This window comes from Ambystoma mexicanum, chromosome 13 (assembly GCF_040938575.1).
Source record: "Ambystoma mexicanum isolate Mex_15411 chromosome 13, UKY_AmexF1_1, whole genome shotgun sequence".
In the NCBI taxonomy this organism is placed as follows: Eukaryota; Metazoa; Chordata; class Amphibia; order Caudata; family Ambystomatidae; genus Ambystoma; species Ambystoma mexicanum.
This window is the reverse complement of record NC_090938.1, coordinates 597,552,183-597,570,960: the sequence shown is the minus strand read 5'-3', so window position 1 is coordinate 597,570,960 and position 18,778 is coordinate 597,552,183. Positions and strand designations below refer to the sequence as shown.

At 46.7% G+C, this 18,778-nt stretch overlaps 1 protein-coding gene across 2 annotated transcripts in view; it reads left to right on the top strand.

Moving 5' to 3' along the window:
• MLX (MAX dimerization protein MLX) overlaps positions 1 to 18,778 on the top strand; it is a 366,376-nt gene that overhangs the window by 126,967 nt on the left and 220,631 nt on the right. For both annotated transcript variants that reach the window (XM_069634428.1, XM_069634427.1), the window contains exon 3: positions 1,791 to 1,828. In XM_069634428.1, coding sequence (XP_069490529.1) covers positions 1,791 to 1,828 — 38 coding nt within the window. The remainder of the gene's footprint in view (positions 1 to 1,790; positions 1,829 to 18,778) is intronic.

The window sequence follows — 18,778 nt, the reverse complement described above, 5'->3', positions numbered from 1 at the left end:
CCATCCCCATTGGCTGGGAGGACAAAGCCACGGCCCCACCAGGTACTAATAACACATAATGGTCCCGTAAATTTTTGAAAATGCTAAATAAAGCTTGTTAAAAAAAAAGGGCAGAGGATAGGGTTTACAGAATTGCAGCATATTGAAATTCAAAAGAAGGAAAGAAAAAAGTAAAAGGGGAGTAGAAGAAAATGGCATCAAAGGCGAATGATGGAGGAGCAGCCCAGTACCCATTGCCTTTATCAGAAAGACGTGGTAAATGTTGTAAAATATAGACTAGAAAGGATGAAGAAAGGGATCCCCCTTGTGAGGTGGAATCCGTAGGGTAACCTGCGAGGATAGGAACTTCCATAGACCTGGTAAGAGGCTGAATGTGGAGACAGAAGAACTACGATGTGAAACGAGGACCCTAATGCCAGATGGGGGGCCTTCTTGGTAACCTGGTATCTCAGTGATGCCCTTTAGCATCCGCCCTTGAACAGACCTATGGGTGAGGATGCCCATGGGTAACTGCATAAGATCACAATGTGATTAATTGGAAAGCAAGGGAAACAACCCAGGGGGGCTTTCACCAGGGTAAACTAATTTCCAAACTGCCCCAAGATATAGACTAAATGCTATATCGAGTAGATGCTTAATACTCCTGTGTCCACCTACAGGACAACAGGAGGAGGACACAGAATTGGTAGGACAACTTGTGAACACAAGGTATGTTAAGAATACAACCGCTTAATTTTTAAAGGCTTAGGGATTTAATCAAGAACATGTAGCAAATGTATACTTTAAATCGTATTTCATTGAAGACTGATGCAGGTCTACACTATAGACCTAGAGATAGCCTCGCAGTTCTCTGGACAACATAGGAACACAAAGCATATGTGGGAGAGATTTGGTCACAGTCGGGCAACTACAAAACCTTCATAAAATTCCCTAAAATGATATGAAAACCATATTAATAACCACTTACAATGCGTTTGGTTAGTCTTCTAGAAATTGGTCCCTGAAGATGGTCTACGAGACCCAAATGCATTGGACAACATAAGAATACCCATGAATCTGGAATAAATGCTTAATTTTATGAGAAACAAATTGAAATTGTGAAGACTTTTTTTTAGCACAAATGATTCAAATAATTGCATACTTGTAATTGAAAATGTGTAACCTACTAAATAACTATATGTGAAATATTCACACCTGGTCCTTCCAGACGCCTGGGTAATCCCAACCCAGACAACATCCTTTAGATTTGTTTTACCTCCACAACCACATTTTGGTGACCAAATTTACCACTTAAAAATGTGTGTCAACAAAACCACCATGTATCGCCAGTAGATGAAGACCTATGCACCGGGTTACTGATTTAACATTGCATTGTCTGAATTTGCACTCCATTTGATTATTTGTGGAGGCGTGGGACTGTTTCTTTTTGGTTAACTATTGGAAGATTCAATAACGCGATTTGTTTACATTCTCTTTCCAAGAATAAGTTGGGTTACCCCTTGTAACCTATTTGGGAATCGACCTCTCAGTGCGTTGCATTATTTTTTGTTTTGTTGGAAGCTCAACATTTCTGTTAGTTTGAGCGGCTGCCAGTATTAACTTTTACCATGTTAACAATATATTGAAATTACTTTAATTGTTAATTGTGTAGATTCCCATATGAATTGACTAATAATAAATAAAAGGAACCTGCTACAGTCATTTGGTTGTTCACCTTTGTTATTTCTAATCATGTTCTTCTGTTTTTTTCCTCTTGTTGCATGGCGACATTTTAATTCAATGATGACCAGGGTTGACGGTGCATTTGGTGACAATGGAGTTGAACCATGTAAGTTGGCTCTTTATGTTCACTTTTCCAAGGCTGCATGAGTTTGCCGTCTCATTCTCACCTTTCCTGTATGATTTGCTGAATACACTTCGATAACATAATATGATGCATTGTGCTTTCTTCCACTAGCTGGTGGTGACGACCTAAGACAATGGATTTGACCCAAGTATAATTTTCTCTGCGTCCAGACCTTATTTTGTTGGGGGGAAAGGAAATGAGCAAGGGGAAGATAAGCGAATGGCTAAGCTGGAAATAGATGCTACAAGCACAAGGAAAGAGATGGAGAGATACAGTGGGAGAAGAATTGTATGCAATAGCATGGGTGCATGTCACTCCTGTTAGGTCACCAATAGATTGGCGAAAGGGAGGAGGCAGATTTGCCTTACTGTGTTTTCATTGGGTTGTTACTCCAAATTGGATTTGTAGAATTTTAAGTTGGTACTCGGGGGGCGTGGCTAGCCAGCCATGGACTAGGCTGTGTCTTCGTGCAGTGCTCCTGATGATCCGACAAACATCCGTGGAACTACGCTACAAAAATGCCATCCGAGGCTTGAAACGAAAGAAAAGGGTGTTGGAATCCTGAAAGGCAAGTTGCCCGGATCTGCGGACCGACAGATAATTGACTTTTCGTGTGGCGGCCGCATTGCAACATTGTTGCCAAAATGGCAGACAACAAAGGGAGCGGCGCTGCGGCCTTATAGAAATCGGATTGCTGCTGGAGGGCACGGTGCGCGAGCGAAGTGGCTGCCTGCAGTGACGATGGGAAAACCTCGCCTTGTGTTTTATGGGTATCCGGAGCTCGTATACAAGTAACAGTCGCGACTGCTACATTGTTTATGAGGAGCGCTGTGAACGGAGGAGGCTCCCCCCTGCTGAAGGAAACAACGAGTCTCTGCTGTGCCGGCGGTGAGCGCAGCCCCTCATTGCTCTGTGCTGCGAGAGAAGAAGCAGTGCCCCCCGGACATTACGCAGCGCCCGCAGACGGATCTTGTGGTTGGGAGACTCGCGCCCGTTCATGAAGCGGAGCAGCGTGTGACGATCGCTGGTCGCGGTGACTGCACGAGCGGGCTACGGCCGGGGAAGCGGGCAGAAGCCAATAACGTTAAGTGGCCCATATTGGTAGGTGGTGTGGTCTTATGGGTCGTGGGCAGCAACGTTACGCCTATGCCCAAGACACACGACCCGATGCGCCGAGCCCGCAGTACACTGGATGGAATAACACATCAACTGCTTTTTCCATAGCAGTGACTGTGCATTAAGTACTGCCCACATTAACAACAGGCTGCAATTGGAGCCGATCGACTGGGCAACGACAGCGCACCATAGTGCAGTGGAAGCTGGCCTGGCTGTATCACGCGTCCAGGTTCAGACCCCACCCAGGACCAAGACATTCCGTAAACGACTCGTGTTGTGCGGCATGGAGGCACTGTGATTACTAGTTACAACCGTGCGCACCAGAGTGCGCAGAGAGCTTGCATATATTGGAACGTTTGGCGCGGAACACATGAACGGTGGGGGCGGATTGTAACAGCCGCAATATAACAAGAGGGCACACGACAGGAATCCTTTTTGTGGTGGCAGCACTTGGAAAGTTCATACCGCTAGGAGCGCGGGCCCCAGAAGCGCACCACTGAAAACGGGGCAGAAGGAGGATACGTGAGAGGAAGCAGCCCACTCCCGGACTGAGCCTGACGGTGTGGCCCACCGAGACCATCAAACACTGCCTGGAATGGTGCAGTTACAGTGACATAGGTGTGCTGGTGTTAGATGCAGCGAGTAGGCAATATGTCTGTGAAAGGGTCAAAGTCCAGGAGTAAACAACCCACTATGGATACCTATGCAAAGGCACAGCGGACCCCTTCAACTTCGACACAAAGGACGGGCGAGGCATCGGGGGATGACCCCCCTGGAGGTGAAAATCAACAAGTCCTTGCAGCTATAACGGACTTGAGTGCGAAGTGGGGCACGGCGATGGTGGAACTGCAGACAGCCCTGGAAGATAAAATAGATGCCGTAGGGATTGAAGTTACCTTTCTGCGGCAGGACGTTCGAGCGCTAGCGGAAAGGACTAGCGGACTGGAAAGTGCAGTGAAGACCAACACTGAAGTAAGCACGAACAACGCAAAAGAGGTCCACGTGCTTAAGCAGCAGGTTGCCAACCTCGCAAACAGGGTGGAGGAAGCGGAAGGGCGGGCAAGACGGAATAACATCCGAGTGGTTGGCCTGCCAGAAGGAGAAGAAGGCCAGGACCCCACAGATTACGTGGAGACCATGATCCTGCAGGAAGTGGGAGCGGACAAACTCTCGCAGGGGTTCACGGTTGAGCGGGCACATCGAGCCCTCATGAGGAAACCACAGCCTGGCGCTCCACTGAGGCCAATAATTGCGAACATCTTGAATTACAGAGACAGGGAAAAGATCTTGGAGTACTTTCGCAAGGGAGGCACGATAGAGAGGGCCTCTTCCAAGGTTACAGCGTACCCAGACTACACCATGTTGGTACAAAGGCAGCGATATAGTTATGTTGCGGTCAAGAGAAGACTACGTGCGGCGGACATCAAGTACATGTTGTTGTACCCTGCAAAGTTGAAAGTCTTACACAAAGGCAGAGCGCTGTTCTTTGACTCCCAGGAGGATGTGGATTCGTGGTTGGACCTGCAGGGCTGCCCAGCGCGGAACAGGACCCCTAGGCACACGATAAGTGAAGACACTATGTCATGTACCCTGAGGGAGAGGGGGTGAGTGGGGAGCCCGGATATAGCGTCTTGTATTGCTGGATAGACATGGCGTAGCCCTCGAACTTTGACTTTATGGGACTGGAATATAGCATGTTAACAGCTAAAGGAAATTGAAGTAATGGGCGTAGTAACCTTTTACAAATGGGAGCGGCAGGATCGCACTTACCTACCCCTGAGACTTAGTAGACAGGCGGCCAATAGGGCGGCCTAACCCTGCTGAGCCGCGAGTACGGGTTGTACCAGAAAGGGCTAGATGCGGGGGTGCCTGAGATCCAGGTATGGAGCTGGGCAACAGTTGGGGAGGGTGACGTTGGGGAAGGGAAGGGGGGAGGGTGGGAGGGGGATAAGGGGATAAGGGAGTTTGGGGTGTTTGGAGTTAAGGGGAGTTTGAGTTGGGAAGCAAATCTAATGAGCCTATATAGTAGAACTGGATGGTTGAATCTGTGTCGCGCGGGAGGGTGGGATCTGCTGGAGGTAGGTAGGAGGGACGGTAATGGGCTATGGGGGATCTTAAAATAATCACATGGAATGTCAGGGGACTTAACAGCTACTTGAAAAGGAACAAGGTCATGATATATCTTAGAAGACAGAGGATAGATATTGCGCTGTTGCAGGAAATGCATCTGACACAGGAGAAGATGGAACTGATTGTTAAGAAATGGAAAGGAGTGGTGGTGGGCTCGACATACTCTGAATATGCCAGGGGAGTACTAATCTGGGTGACGCCACATGTTCCGTTCCAACCATTGCAGGAGGTGGCGGAGACGGATGGGAGGATGGTTATTCTTAGAGGGTTGGTGGAGAATAAGGAGATAAGCATTGTAAATACATATGCCCCCAATTGGGATACGGCAGCATATTTTAGGACTCTTGAGTGCCAACCTCGGCATCTGTATGGGTAGCGCAGTGATTTGGGGTGGTGATTTTAACTGTGTACTGAATCCTAACATAGATAGATCAAATGGTAAGACTGATAGACCTTCCCCAGCGGCGAAAGCACTACATACACTGCTAGATGACTTTCGTCTGGCGGATGTGTGGAGAACGAAATGCCCCCAAGAAAGGCAATACTCACATTACTCCGCCCCACAACAGCTACATACGAGGCTGGACTATGTCTTTGCCACGTCGGATGTGATGGCAGAGGTTACTCAGGCGGAATATAAGGCGAGGGTCCTCTCAGATCACTCGCCGTTGGTTCTGGGGTGGCAGTACCGCCCCCCGAGGGCGCGGATCCCGACATGGCGCCTTCGTGCTGAGGCGTTCAAGGATCCAGTCCTTAGAGAAGATATAAGGGAGGAGATTGCCAATTACTTTGAGGAGAATACGGGAAGCGTTGACTCCGCAAGCACGTTATGGGAAGCCTTTAAGGTAGTGATGCAAGGGGTTGCCATAGCGAAATCAAAGGGCCTGCAGGGCGGGGTTCTAGCTGACCTGCGACGGACAGAGGAGGAACTTGAGGGAGTATTAAAGGGCGGACACGAAGATATGGAACGGGTACCTGGGCTGCAGCAGAAATGTGCGGAACACTGGGAGAGGCTCTGCAATCTTAATTATAAAAAGTACATTGAGAGACAACATGCGGGAGGGGATAAAACAGGACGGTTGTTAGCATGGCTATACAAGAGCGAGGCACCCAGATCCCCGATCAGAACGATAATGCAGACAAGATGGGGGGCAGCCGAGAGGAGATAGTGGATACGTTGGAAGATATAGGATTACCCACGATAAGTGAGGAGGAACGGGAGGAGCTGGATGCACCAATCACCCTGGAGGAGCTAGAAGAAGTGGTGAAGCAGTTACCTACTTGCAAGACCCCCGGGGCGGATGGGCTCCCGAGTGAATTCTATAAGACATACAGGGAGGAAGTGCTCCCCCCAATGTTAGAAATGCTCAATGAAGCTTTTGAGGTGGGGCGGTTGCCAGAATCACTTAGAGAGGCGGTCATAATGCCGCTTCCCAAGCCTAATAAACCTGCACACAGCTGCGGCTCTTACAGACCTCTCTCGATGTTGAATCAGGATAGCAAGATATTGACGGCTGTCCTGGCAAACAGATTGCAGAGAGTGATTAGCTACGTCCCGAATAGGAATATAACTCATAATCATAGGCGACTCCGACGAGTTGTTGAGTGGGGTGGTGCGGCTGAGGGTGAAATGGCGATCGTGTCCTTAGATGCGGTCAAAGCTTTTGACTCCGTCAAGTGGCCGTGGTTGCTGGCGGCCTTGGAGAAGTATGGTATTGGGCCTGGTTATATGAGGTGGGTGAAGATGCTGTATAGTGAGCCACTGGCCAGAGTTAGAACGGGTTCAGTAATATCTGAGAGGTGGCAACTTAGTAGAGGCACTAGGCAGGGATGCCCTTGGTCCCTGATGCTCTATATATTCGCCCTGGAGCCCCTAGCAATATACCTCAGACAGCAATATGATACAATAGGTATTGAAGTGGGGGGAGAGCGACATTTGATCTCCTTATACGCAGATGACTTGTTGCTATACCTGAGGTATCCGGAAGAAAATCACCAGTACATACTGGAGGTGATGGCGAGGTATGCAGGGATGTCTGGGATAGCGGTGAATCCCCAAAAATCTAGTATGTTTCTGCTAGGCGATTATAAGGGGACCCCTAAGAGACGGTTACCGGTGTTACAAATACCATGGGAGGTTAGTTCTTTCCGATATCTTGGGCTAGACGTATACCATACGGTGGAGGAGGAGCACAAGCATAACACTGAGGTGGCACTCAAGAAAATCGCGAAGTGTATGCAATTTTGGGTGAAGTTGCCCTTAGCAATGATGGGACGGGGTGCAATGCTAAAAATGGTGGTCCTGCCTAGGCTTCTGCATTACTTCAGCAACATTCCATACATGATACCCAAGAGGTTTTTTGCTAAACTTGACAGTATGTGTAGGGATTTCTTGTGGCATGGCACCTGGAACAGAGTGGCGTTGTGGAAGCTGCAACATTTTTATGAAAAAGAGGAGATAAAACTGCCCAATTTTGAGGTGTATTACGTAGCAAGTCAGCTGCAATATGTGGCTCAGTGGCTCTCAGACGAGGCGAACCCTGAATCTAGATTATTTGGACATCATTGTGCCCCATTTTACTTAAGAGAGATGATCTGGCTGCCCAGGTCTGAAATGAGAGAGCGCCCTAGGATGATGATGCTTGGGTGGCAGATGTGGCGTCGGGCGTGCCGGTTGATGGAGAACCCATTCCCATGTTCCCTGCAGGTACCGCTAGTCGCGTTGGCAGGGGGAGATATGCAGTTAAGAGCAATAATCAGGACCCATTGGGAATCGGTGGGGCTAGTAATGTTAGGAGATGTCTTGCAGGCAGGGGCCATTTTGGACTTTGAGGCCCTTGTAGAGGAAACAGGTTTGCATGCGGGCCAGTACATCACATACCACTGAATTGTGCAGAGAATCCGGGAGACGTGGCCCGAAACTGTATTAGCAGAAGAACCGGATGCCATCATAGAGGCAATATATGGCAATATATGATATATCAGATGGGGGGCATGAGATTTCGAGGCTGTATGAGATGATGATGTCCAAGGTTGGGAAGGACTTGACGCAATTGAGGCTAGATTGGGAGGCTGTAGTGGGAATTCCGATGAGGATGGGATGTGGGAACGGGCACTGGGATATCATAAGAAGGTGTCAAGGAATGAACTAAAGCAAATACAATTATATATAACGCACCGAGCATACATGACACCTATGAGGATATCCAAGTTTGAAAACGCTGGACGACAAACATGCCCCAAATGTGACGAGGAGAAAGCTGATATGACACATATGTTTTGGTCATGCGCAGTAATTGAGCGTTTCTGGGGAGAAGTGGCACAAAAGCTAGCCGAGAAGGGGGTCACGTTACTCATAGATACAGCTTGGGCCTGCTTGTTGGGAGGGTTCCCCAGATCAACAAAACTTAAGCATGTCGGTAAACTGAAAGATGTGGTGTATGTGCTTGCTAAACGTAGGATTGCCATGGGATGGAAGACTTGTCATAGGCCACGGGTGGAGGTGTGGTGGAAGGAGTTACAGAAATGGACAGAAGCAGAAACAATGGTATGGCAAGAGTCGAACATGGTAGGGGGGAGGAAGAGACGGGGACCCTGATGGCATGGAAATTATTAATAGCGGGATTGTTTGGAGCAATACAAGATTGGACAGAATCTACAGGCAGCGAGACCCCGCCGCGTGCGGCAGACACTGAAAACGATGAACAGACAGGCTCATGAAGGGGGGGTGGGGGAGAGCAGTGACCAAGATTGAGAAATAATATAATTATTTTGTTTCAAAATGCACTGCGTGTTTGGTCGTATTGCTGTTTTGTTTGACTAAAATTAATAAAATCGTTTAAAAAAAAAAAATTAAGTTGGTACTCAATATAATGTTAGATGCTAGAGTGTCCACTTGCTATCCTGGAAGTATAATGGCTTATTTGCCTGGGCATCACTATATATTGTAGCCCAGATCAAACTCCAGAATTATTGTAGCCTAACCATCAGGAATAAAAGTAGTATCAACAGTACTTTTGCAAACATTGTGACTGGCCTTAGTAGAGGATGAATTCAGGAGTTTGCCTAAATAATGATAAAATATGCCAATTCCCTAACCATTTTGACATAAGAAAATGCATAAATAGATTTCAGCGCCTTATGGCACTAAACATTTTATGCATGATTATTTATGGTCCAAGAAGGACGATGAAAGCAGAAAATGTAAGATTCCTTGATCATACTTGCTGCCTCCAAGCGAACATCAAAAAGTTACAAACTGCCAATATTACATCCATGCATAAAGTGAATTTACAAAATTGTAAGACAGTATCTAGATTACGTAACGCATGATTTAGCACGCAGACGCTCACAATTACTATCACAATAGTAGCACCCAAAAATAAAAGATCAGCAATGGTTTATTTTGACAGTTAACAGAACAGACAAATCCAAATGCTTTGGATTCCAACTAGTTTTAAAAGGGTAGTAACTAGCAAAGACTCCTAATATACTCTTAAATAGACCCTACTTGCTTGTGCATATAGAATCACATCCATATACAGATCGTTGTCAGTCAGCGCTTTTTTATGAGTATCCACAGAAAAAAAAATCTCCTTGCTGGTTGGCACTGAAGCTGGTGTAAGGAAGGCATGGTATCAACAGTAAGACAGACACATGTGACCATAGTTCAAGGGTGTTTATTGAACTTCAATTGGGTTTGAAAAACGCCTATCTAATCCTAAATCTTAAAATGGGAGCAAGCTACGACCATTAAATAATTACGCAGTCCTAGTGGTGTCTTGTCAAAATAAAAGGACCTATTATATAAACCTATTGTCAATCCGTACCTCTAAATCCAAATAGTTTGGGAAACAATGTTATGTAAAAGAAAAGTGTTGAAGAAATCATATGTCATAATATTCAAGCCGTAGGCTTCCCTTCCCCATGTTTTCAGCAAGGCAGCACGCTCAAGCTTAGCACAGTCTCTGGCTTCTCTAGCACGAGAGTGCGTTTCAAAACCTCAACATCACAGCCTTGTATGCTAAAGTCTCTTCGCCATTCAAAGTCTCTTCTTTCAGAGGGCCTGATGCAACAAACAAAGTTCCTTTACTTTTAGTATTTTGCATGTAGACCATGTTCTTAGGATTTTCACTATTCACCGCAGATCCCCCTTTGTTGGGCTCAGATCGCACCCCGGTCCCCCTCTTGTCTGGCTAATATCCACTTTAACACAATGTTCCCAATTAGTCTCCTTGCGCCGGGCTCTGACCAATTTATCTACTGTATCACAAACTTTCATTACTGTATCCTCATCGAAGATTTTCGATTGTACACTGGATTTTGCTTGACCTGTCGCAGGACCTCTTTGATTCACAATTCTTTGCCTTTCCTTCACTTTTGCCACCTCTCAGGTGGATACCTTCGAGACCTTCAAATGAGCACACACACGGTGCCGGACCACTCTGTCAAACGTATCGTATCTTGGTTTCAAAGTTCAATCGCCCATCCGCAGCTCAACTTTACTTGGGTTGGTTATGACACGCGTTTCATACAATGTTCATTCCATCGCTCGCCACTTGCAACCTTGGCTTCAACACAGACCGGTCTTGTATCAGTCTCCCTAACTGACCTGCTGTGTTGATTTTGCTGTGGCGTTGCTTTGTTCTGAGACCCACGGACAGTACTACGGAAGCTGGCGCTTCCCCCCCCCCCGCCTTGATTATCGACGCGGGAGGGCCCCGAGTACCTCCGACATACAATGCAGGATTCTCCTGCCTGGTTTGCTCGTCTGACGTTTTCCTTTCTCGAGGTTTCACGAAAGTGGCGGTTCCTTGTCAAAAAGATCAAGAGACCTTCACTCCTGGCGACCCCCTTCTGTCTTGCCGTCTTTCTTCTCTCATGAAACTGCCATCTTGGAACTGCTGTTTCCTCGTGTGCTTTGCCTCACTCAGAATGGGCTTTCATGCTCCGCCTTTTATCAGTTTGGGGAAGTGTAATGGAAGTCAGGTGGGGGTGTGTGTGTGTGGGGAGGGGTGTGTGTGTGTGTGTGTGTGTGTGTGTGTGTGTATGTGTGTGTGTGTGTGTCTGACCACTGTATTGGGACACGTCAGGTATACTGCTTGAGTGTTAGTCTGTTTTCTCTAATAGCGGGCTGTCCTTCAGAAAGTGTTTGTGTTGTAAGGAGGGTGGGTTTCAGTTGCGAAATATCCTACCTTATAGGATGTGGGTGAAGGTGTTACAAGGAACGTAACTCCCAGTCCCCAAAGACCTCTCACCCAGGTGATCCTCCTGCACTGGTCCACCCCCAGGAACTGGATTCAAAAGCGATGGCCGTGTCCTGGCCCCATGGATGACAGATCCCTGGAGACTAGTGAGTGAAACTCCTTCTGGTTTCTCACACTAGGTACCAAAATGTGTATATATATTTTGTTTTCACCAAAGAGGCAGATTCAAGGCCGATACTATCTGGACTATCCGAATAATGCTGGAGAACGATTGATCACAGCATGTCCCTAAAGTGCTTTATCCAACATATGCCTGAGGTAGCCTTTTGAGTTAGGTTGTTGCAAAGTGCTTCTTTATAAACCCTACATTGATGGCGATTCTATAGTTGACCCAATACAGCACACTTTTCAGTTTCATCAGAGCATTAGTTGATGTCCAACTTAGCTGTAACTAAATGGGCCTGCACCTTGTAGTCTTGGAGTGAGAGACCCACTGCTTTACTGTGATGCGAGTGTGCATCCCTTAATACAGCCGTAGTGTTTTTCATTTGGATTGCATTTCGCCTTTTCTACATGCTTGGACCCTAAACACGTCTCATTGAACCTGATCTCCAGGTAATCAAAGGGGGAGACCTCCTCTAGAAAATACCCATTAAAGGTACCCTTTGTCTTAGTAGTTTTCAGTTACTTGGTTGTGTGTAATGTGATAAACTGCCACATGTGTTTTTTCTTATTGCTGTGGGCTAGCTGGAATAGTTTTGCAGTCAAGGACTTATTTTTCCAGTAGACTGTAGTCTTCATAGCATGGCAGAAGGTGAATTATTACAACATTATATAGCAGCTATACCGTACATAGTTTTGTGACTGATGCTATGCTTGGAGTTGGATATACTTTAGTGATATTTGGGGAGTTTGAAATGGTGGCAAACAAGTTATTAATGCACTGGGCTGTGGGGCAGCAAGTGTGACTTGGTTGAAGTGCCCTTTGGAAACCAATGTAATTGGTTGCAACTGTACTTTAGGCTCCACCTTTTGCCACATAAGCATTGCAATCCTGAGGGGAAAAGGCAACAGTTCAATTACAACAGAGCACTAGTCCAAATACAACCGCACCATACAGTGGATGACCCAAGACATTTTGACGGTCCCTAGAGAGAAGACTGCGTTTGTGTCTAATGGGAGAAAAACTGAACAAGAACATTCACTTCTGACACCCCTCACCCATTCTATACCCCAATCGCACACATTGTCAGTTATGTAGTTTCGTAAAATGCTAGTTTGACCTATGGTGGTTCAACTTTCTTTCAATGGGGGGATGCCTTCGTTCCACTGCAGCCCCCACCCCCTACCCATGTAAATGCATGCATATTTATGTCGAACTATCAAACTAACTTACACACAGTGGTCGTTAAAACCACCAATCACCCTGTTGTCACTGAGGACTTCTTTTCCGCTGCTTGAGTGAAGTGCTTTGAGTGGTGAAATGTGTAGGAGGGAAGTCCATCTGGACTGAAAAAGTTAGACATTGTACCTCTGTCTCCAGGGGTCGAGGAGGTAAAGAAAGTTAAATATGTTCAGGAATCAAAAAGTAGAAACATGGCAATAAAAAGGCAAAACCTTCCTTGATTTGATGAAAACTAAATGTTCTAATGCTTGAGACACAAAAAGGCGTACGACTACACACAAAGTATTTGCAAAATGCTTCACCTTACAGTTTTTGTGTTGGTCACAAGCAAACAAATGCTTATATTTTTGTGCTTTAGACCAAATAAAGTAATGTAGTTGTGATGGTAACGACAGCAGCTCAAAAAGGGCCGAAATGTAGAACTGCCGATGCAATGATTTGGTTATTTTTCCTTTTCAAATTATCAAGCCTTCTGCCTTGTTGGACATCTTCCGCTAATGCAGATCAGTTGAATGTTTTTATTGTAGAATAAAAGCACATCTCCAAGAGGAATTGTGTAAATGGCCTATTGATGGCTCGATTTGGCTGCTCTGTATAGATATGATAAAGTACTACATTTATTAAACTGGTTGGTGGTGGGGAAGGAGCTGTAAATGGGGACAGCATAATAGATACTAAATACATCTTCGGAAATTTACAGAAATTCAATCCTGTGACGACTGTGGTTTTGGGCCATTAGAGCCGGGGTTACCTTAGTAAACCCCCACACACCGCAGAACGCCTCCAGGTTAAAAACCCTCAACAATAAATACATAATATGACGTTGGATGTGGGTCACAATTCCCTTGTTGAACTCTTGACATCAGTTTGTAAGGTTAGCTTTTTAGTACACTACAGGGCCTCAAACACACTTCACTCCCATTTGCAGCATTATTCTTCTCAATAAAAGAAAAATCATATATTCATTTTACCATTCTTGAAAAATTATCAGTTCGATATTAAACCAATTCCTTCCATTTCTAATTAATTGCCTCAAAACATATACCAAATATGGTTGTTTACTACTGTACCCAGTATTACAACTTCGGTTCTCCTATATGGCATTTTTACATCGTTTTTTTTTCCGCTGTCCTTTCATGCCTCTTTGATTTTAAATTAAGAGAAGTGAGAATTTTGTTTGACATAAAATGTTATCCATTCCTGTGCAATTTTCTAGAGTGACTGTGAAATATTTAGAATAATGTTTTTCAGTTAATATTCTCTTTAACACCTTTTACAAAGTCCCACTGCTACAGTGTCCATCCAACATCTGCACCATTACTTGTGTTATCTGGATGCAAATTCTTTAATACACTTGGGCAATGGGTAACATTGTTCACTCTGCAGCGGGTTCTGCTGCTTTTAACTTTTAGGTGTTCATTTGGTACTAGATTTTTTTACCCCAATGCCTTGAAAATTGAGGCCTCTAATGAAGAGAAAAAAAGAATTGGGCGCGTTCCCGCTGACAGGGTTTTTAGTTTCCCGGAGTACACACCTCACCCTGGGCCCAGAGTGCTGGGCAGTTTTTTCCCTAGCATCTGTCACTGGGCCAGGGAGCGCAAGGGGGGGATTTGTGATGGGCTTACTGTACCCCCACACTGCCATGGAAAAGTTTGAATCTATAAAGTTCAGGGACGTCATTTCACTAAAATGCCAGGCGTAGCGGAAGTGACATCACATGACCCTTGTTCTCCGAATATATCACAGGAACTGATGTCATTTTACCCCTCCCCAAAGTGGCATGACGGGAAGTGATGGAACAGGACCGGTTACCCCTTGACAAAACAGGAAGTGGAATCAAATAACATTGTTTCTAAGTACACTGAAAAAATGTGGTTACAATATTAAACATGATATACATTTCATACAAGAATGTATCACCATATGTATCGGCAGAAAAAAACATGCTGTAACTGCAACTTGCGAAAGCAAAATACATAGTCCGAAATGGATGCTTATTCTGCTCTAAATGCTTTTTGGAGGATTTTGTCTCATTGTGAATTAGAGGTGTTTAAGAACAGACTAAATCAGTGACTCACCACCTGAAGTGTGCCTAAAATAAACCTTTAATTAGTCTAGCAATTATTGTATAGAATTCCAGAAAGACACATAGCTCAAAGCGCTACATGGCATTGGCCACAGCCCAGGAGCTTCAATTTGTAAAACAAAAAAGTAAAAAAAAGTATTTTATTTTTAGTTTTGGGGAGGTAGCAAGGGAGACCACAGAGGTAGCAAGGGAGACATCAGGAGTCGCAAGTGCGACCCCCGTTAACCCCTAAATTACGTCCCTGATAAAGTTAGTCTCCATTCATGCAAGTTCATTGTTTTGCAAGATAATAGTGGTTGGGCCACTGCCAATCACACAAGCTGAAAAGATCTTGCTTTTGCTTTTCCGTAACTCCTATCTTGAAGTTGTCTGTCTGCTTCAGTTTTCATTATTTTTATCCTAGTCTTTGCCATTTCCTGGAACTTGTACCTGACGCATGGTTGAAAATCTGTTAAGCCAAACTCGAGGGATTCCTTTCTTAAATTTTCCAAACTGTATGTATATTTCAGAGCTGCTTAATAGTTCTGGACTTAAACAAAAAATGTTTAAAGATACAAATGTTAGTTAAAAATATACAATTTCATCACATCCATTTTAAAACTTTTTACAGTCTGTTTCAACCAACTGCTTGCAGAGCAGATGAAAGGGCTTGAGAAAAGAGAAACGATTCCAAGATGGCTGCCGACACTAGATAGACGTGTCAACGGCAGCTCCCAAGCACAAGGCGGTTCCACCACCCTGAGTGCAGGCGAAGGACTAGGAATCGGTGCTGACCCCCTGTAGCGTACCGACAAGGCTGGAAGAATTTGCGAAATTGAGGGGTCAATCAAAGCCAGGCAGAAGTGAGTGAAGGTGTGACGACTGCGAGATCCGAAGTGGCCAGGAAAGAGGAGTATATGATCCGGCCCAGGGGGAGGTGAAGGAGTTGCGGCTGTGAGGTCTAGCGTGGCGAGGAAGCAGAGGTCGGGATACGCAGTACCAGGAGAATCGCGGCTGAAGGAGAGAGGCGCACACTGGCCACATACCACACATCGGATGACGGCGTAACTGGTCCAGTCCCAAGGGAAGAGCAGCAGAGGAATGCGTGTGCCCAACCCGACAACCACATGAGAACGGGCTGTCAGAGGCACAGAGCAGCTGGCCTGAAGGAGCTGTGACATGCGGTAGGAAGGAGGGCATGAGGAACACTGATGCAGTGAGTCGTGGGGTACGGGGGTGTAGTCTCATTCCTGGACCGAAGGGACCACTGTACAGCGTGGCGCCCCGGTAAAGGGGACTGAAAAGCTCTCCAGAGCCCCAGATCTGGCCACTTATTCCAAACGCAGCGCAACAGCACTGAGGAGGCGGCCAGGAGAGCGCAGAGAATCTGGACCGGGTCAGGCGTGGTTCTAATCGGCGGAGGCCCCTTTTGAGAGCAGGGGACTGGGGGGAGGCCACAGGCAATACGGTGAAGGCACTGCGCCCCTAAAAAATGGATGGAGAAAATATACAGGAGCCCCCGCCCATCCCCTAATTATTGGAGAACGCTGCAGGGTCGAGGAACGGGGAGCACAAGGACCCGAGACAAATTCTGACCAGGGCCTGGTGGTCGGAGAACCCACTAGGCCTCGGGAATCAGGGGAAGCCTGCGCCCAGCTTCTTAAGGAGGGTTCGCCTAGGCCTATAACACGAGGCAGCCCAGCGAGAGGGCAAAAGCCAGCGGTCAAGGAACACAAGGGGGAGAAAGCCCCCACACCTGAGAACAGCACCTTTTGACAACAAGGCCCAATCTTAAAAAAGGGAATAAATGCAGGAAGAAAGGGGCAGGGCCCAGGGGCATGAATGAAGTCTAAAGCAAAGAGCAGAGCCACAAAGGCCGCCCCCACCACAGGGGAAATACCACACACCCTGCCCACAATGTGGCCAGCCCTGGAACCAAGAGACCGGGCAAAGAATAATCCGGACCACTCGACGGAGCGCAAGGACCCCGCAGCAGGAGAGATAGCAGCACCTATATCTTGACAAGGGTTCCATTGAGAAATGCTATCCCTCCAGGCGACCTTGGCCAAAACTTTTTAGGAACAATTTCAGCTGATACGTACTGACCTCAAATCAGAGCTTGTGGAAATGAGGCAGGATATGGGCCAGCTAGGGGAAAGCATAGAGGCCTGCAGGAACTGGACAAAGAGACCATGGCAAACAGCGAGGCCATAGCATGCTTAAACCTAGCAACCCAGAATCTGGAGTTGCAAATGGAGGATATGGAAAATAGGTCACGGAGAATTAACATAAGAATAAAACTACTGCCGTGTCGGTACAGGATAGAGAACTTAAGGAGGAAGTACAGAGGATCTTAGCAGACCTGCTTGGAGGAATAGACCCAGGAAAAATTGAGCTGGATCGGATCCATAAGGTGGCCCGACAAAATAAGGGTCCCAATGCGAGGCCCTGTGATGTCCTGGTGGCATTTGCAAGGTATGGCCAAAAGAAAGCTGTCTTGGGGGCAGCTAGTCTACAGGAGCCGGTGCAATATAAGGGCCATCAGATCTCAATATACCAAGACTAAGCGAGCAGCACACTAACCAAGCGGAGCTAAATGGGCCCAATCGTTAAGGATTTGAATGAAAGAGGAATCGGGTACAAGTAGACCTTTCCCTTTTGGACTAGTGTTCGAGTAGGAAGGGGGTACAAAAGCGAGTAGTCTCTCCCCAGGTGGCAGAGGACATATTACAGCTAGATCTGGGACACAACCAGCTGGGAGAGGGGCCTTCCCCATCGGAGACCAGAGCGAGACCCAGACCGTGGGAGTGGACAACAGCAGGGGAAAGGTGCAGAAGGAGAGCGACACTCGAGGCCCGCACCCAAAAGGGGTAGAGGGGCCAAAGGGGAGGGGGAAGCGAGGGATACAGGAGGCGATGAAGAGCCCATAAGCACCAGCAGTGATGGGGGTGATGGACAAACAGGTTTGACCAGGGGCATAGGTGCACACAGAGCATAAACATGTTGGAACCAGCAAGGGCGGACAAGCCGGGTGGGGACGGGGGGGAGAAGACAGTGGGCGGACCAAGGGGGAAAATTAGCCATACAACAAAGGGGCATAGTTCAGAGGAGACAATGGGCAAGGACCATTAAAGAAGTGAGAAGAAATAGGCTGGGGCCATGGGAGAGGGAGAAAAGGGATGTGATCATGAGCAAGACCCAGTTAACTACAAATTCAAATGGCTAACTCAGGGCTCAAAACCCCTCTCAAGAGAAAGAAGTTGGAGAGATTTACTAGGGTGGCAGGACCAGATATTTTGGCACTACAGGAAACCCACATCCTAAAAAAGGATCAAGAGCGACTCAAACTAAGAGGACTTTCCCAGATATTTTTTGCATTGGGCCCGACGAAAACAGGAGTCGCCGCACTGACCATTAAGACCATTATGGACTTCAGAGTCTCAGAGATCAAAAGGGATAAGGACAGAGATTTATATTTGCAAGAGAAGAAAATACAGGATTAGCCTACACTGTAGCATCAGTATATGCACCCAGTGTGGATCAGGAACTACTCGTGAATGGAGTCTCTTAGAGGTACTGGAGGAATTTGCGAAGGGCCACATAATCCTGATGGAGGATCTCAATATGGTGTGGCACAAGAACCGGTACAGGTTGGCCTAGGGAAGACCGGGAGGGGGAGCAGTAGCGTTACCCCTACTGAAAGATGGATTTGAGTGTGGGACTAAGGGACGTCTGGAGGGCACTAAAGGGTGAAAAGGAGGGATATACATTCCTCTCCGGGGTTCATGGTTCGCAATTAAGAATTGATTATATGTGGATGTTGGATTATGTTGGATGAAGGGTGGAGGAAGGGCAGGTGGGCCCTCTGGGGATAGCCGACCACAAGATAGTGTCAATGAAAATGACCCTGCAGGGACAAACATCGGGCGTATGGAAATGGAAGATCCCGGGGGAGGTGTTCAGAGATCCAGTTATATGGGAGGATTTGGGGGATAAAATGAAGGTCTTCC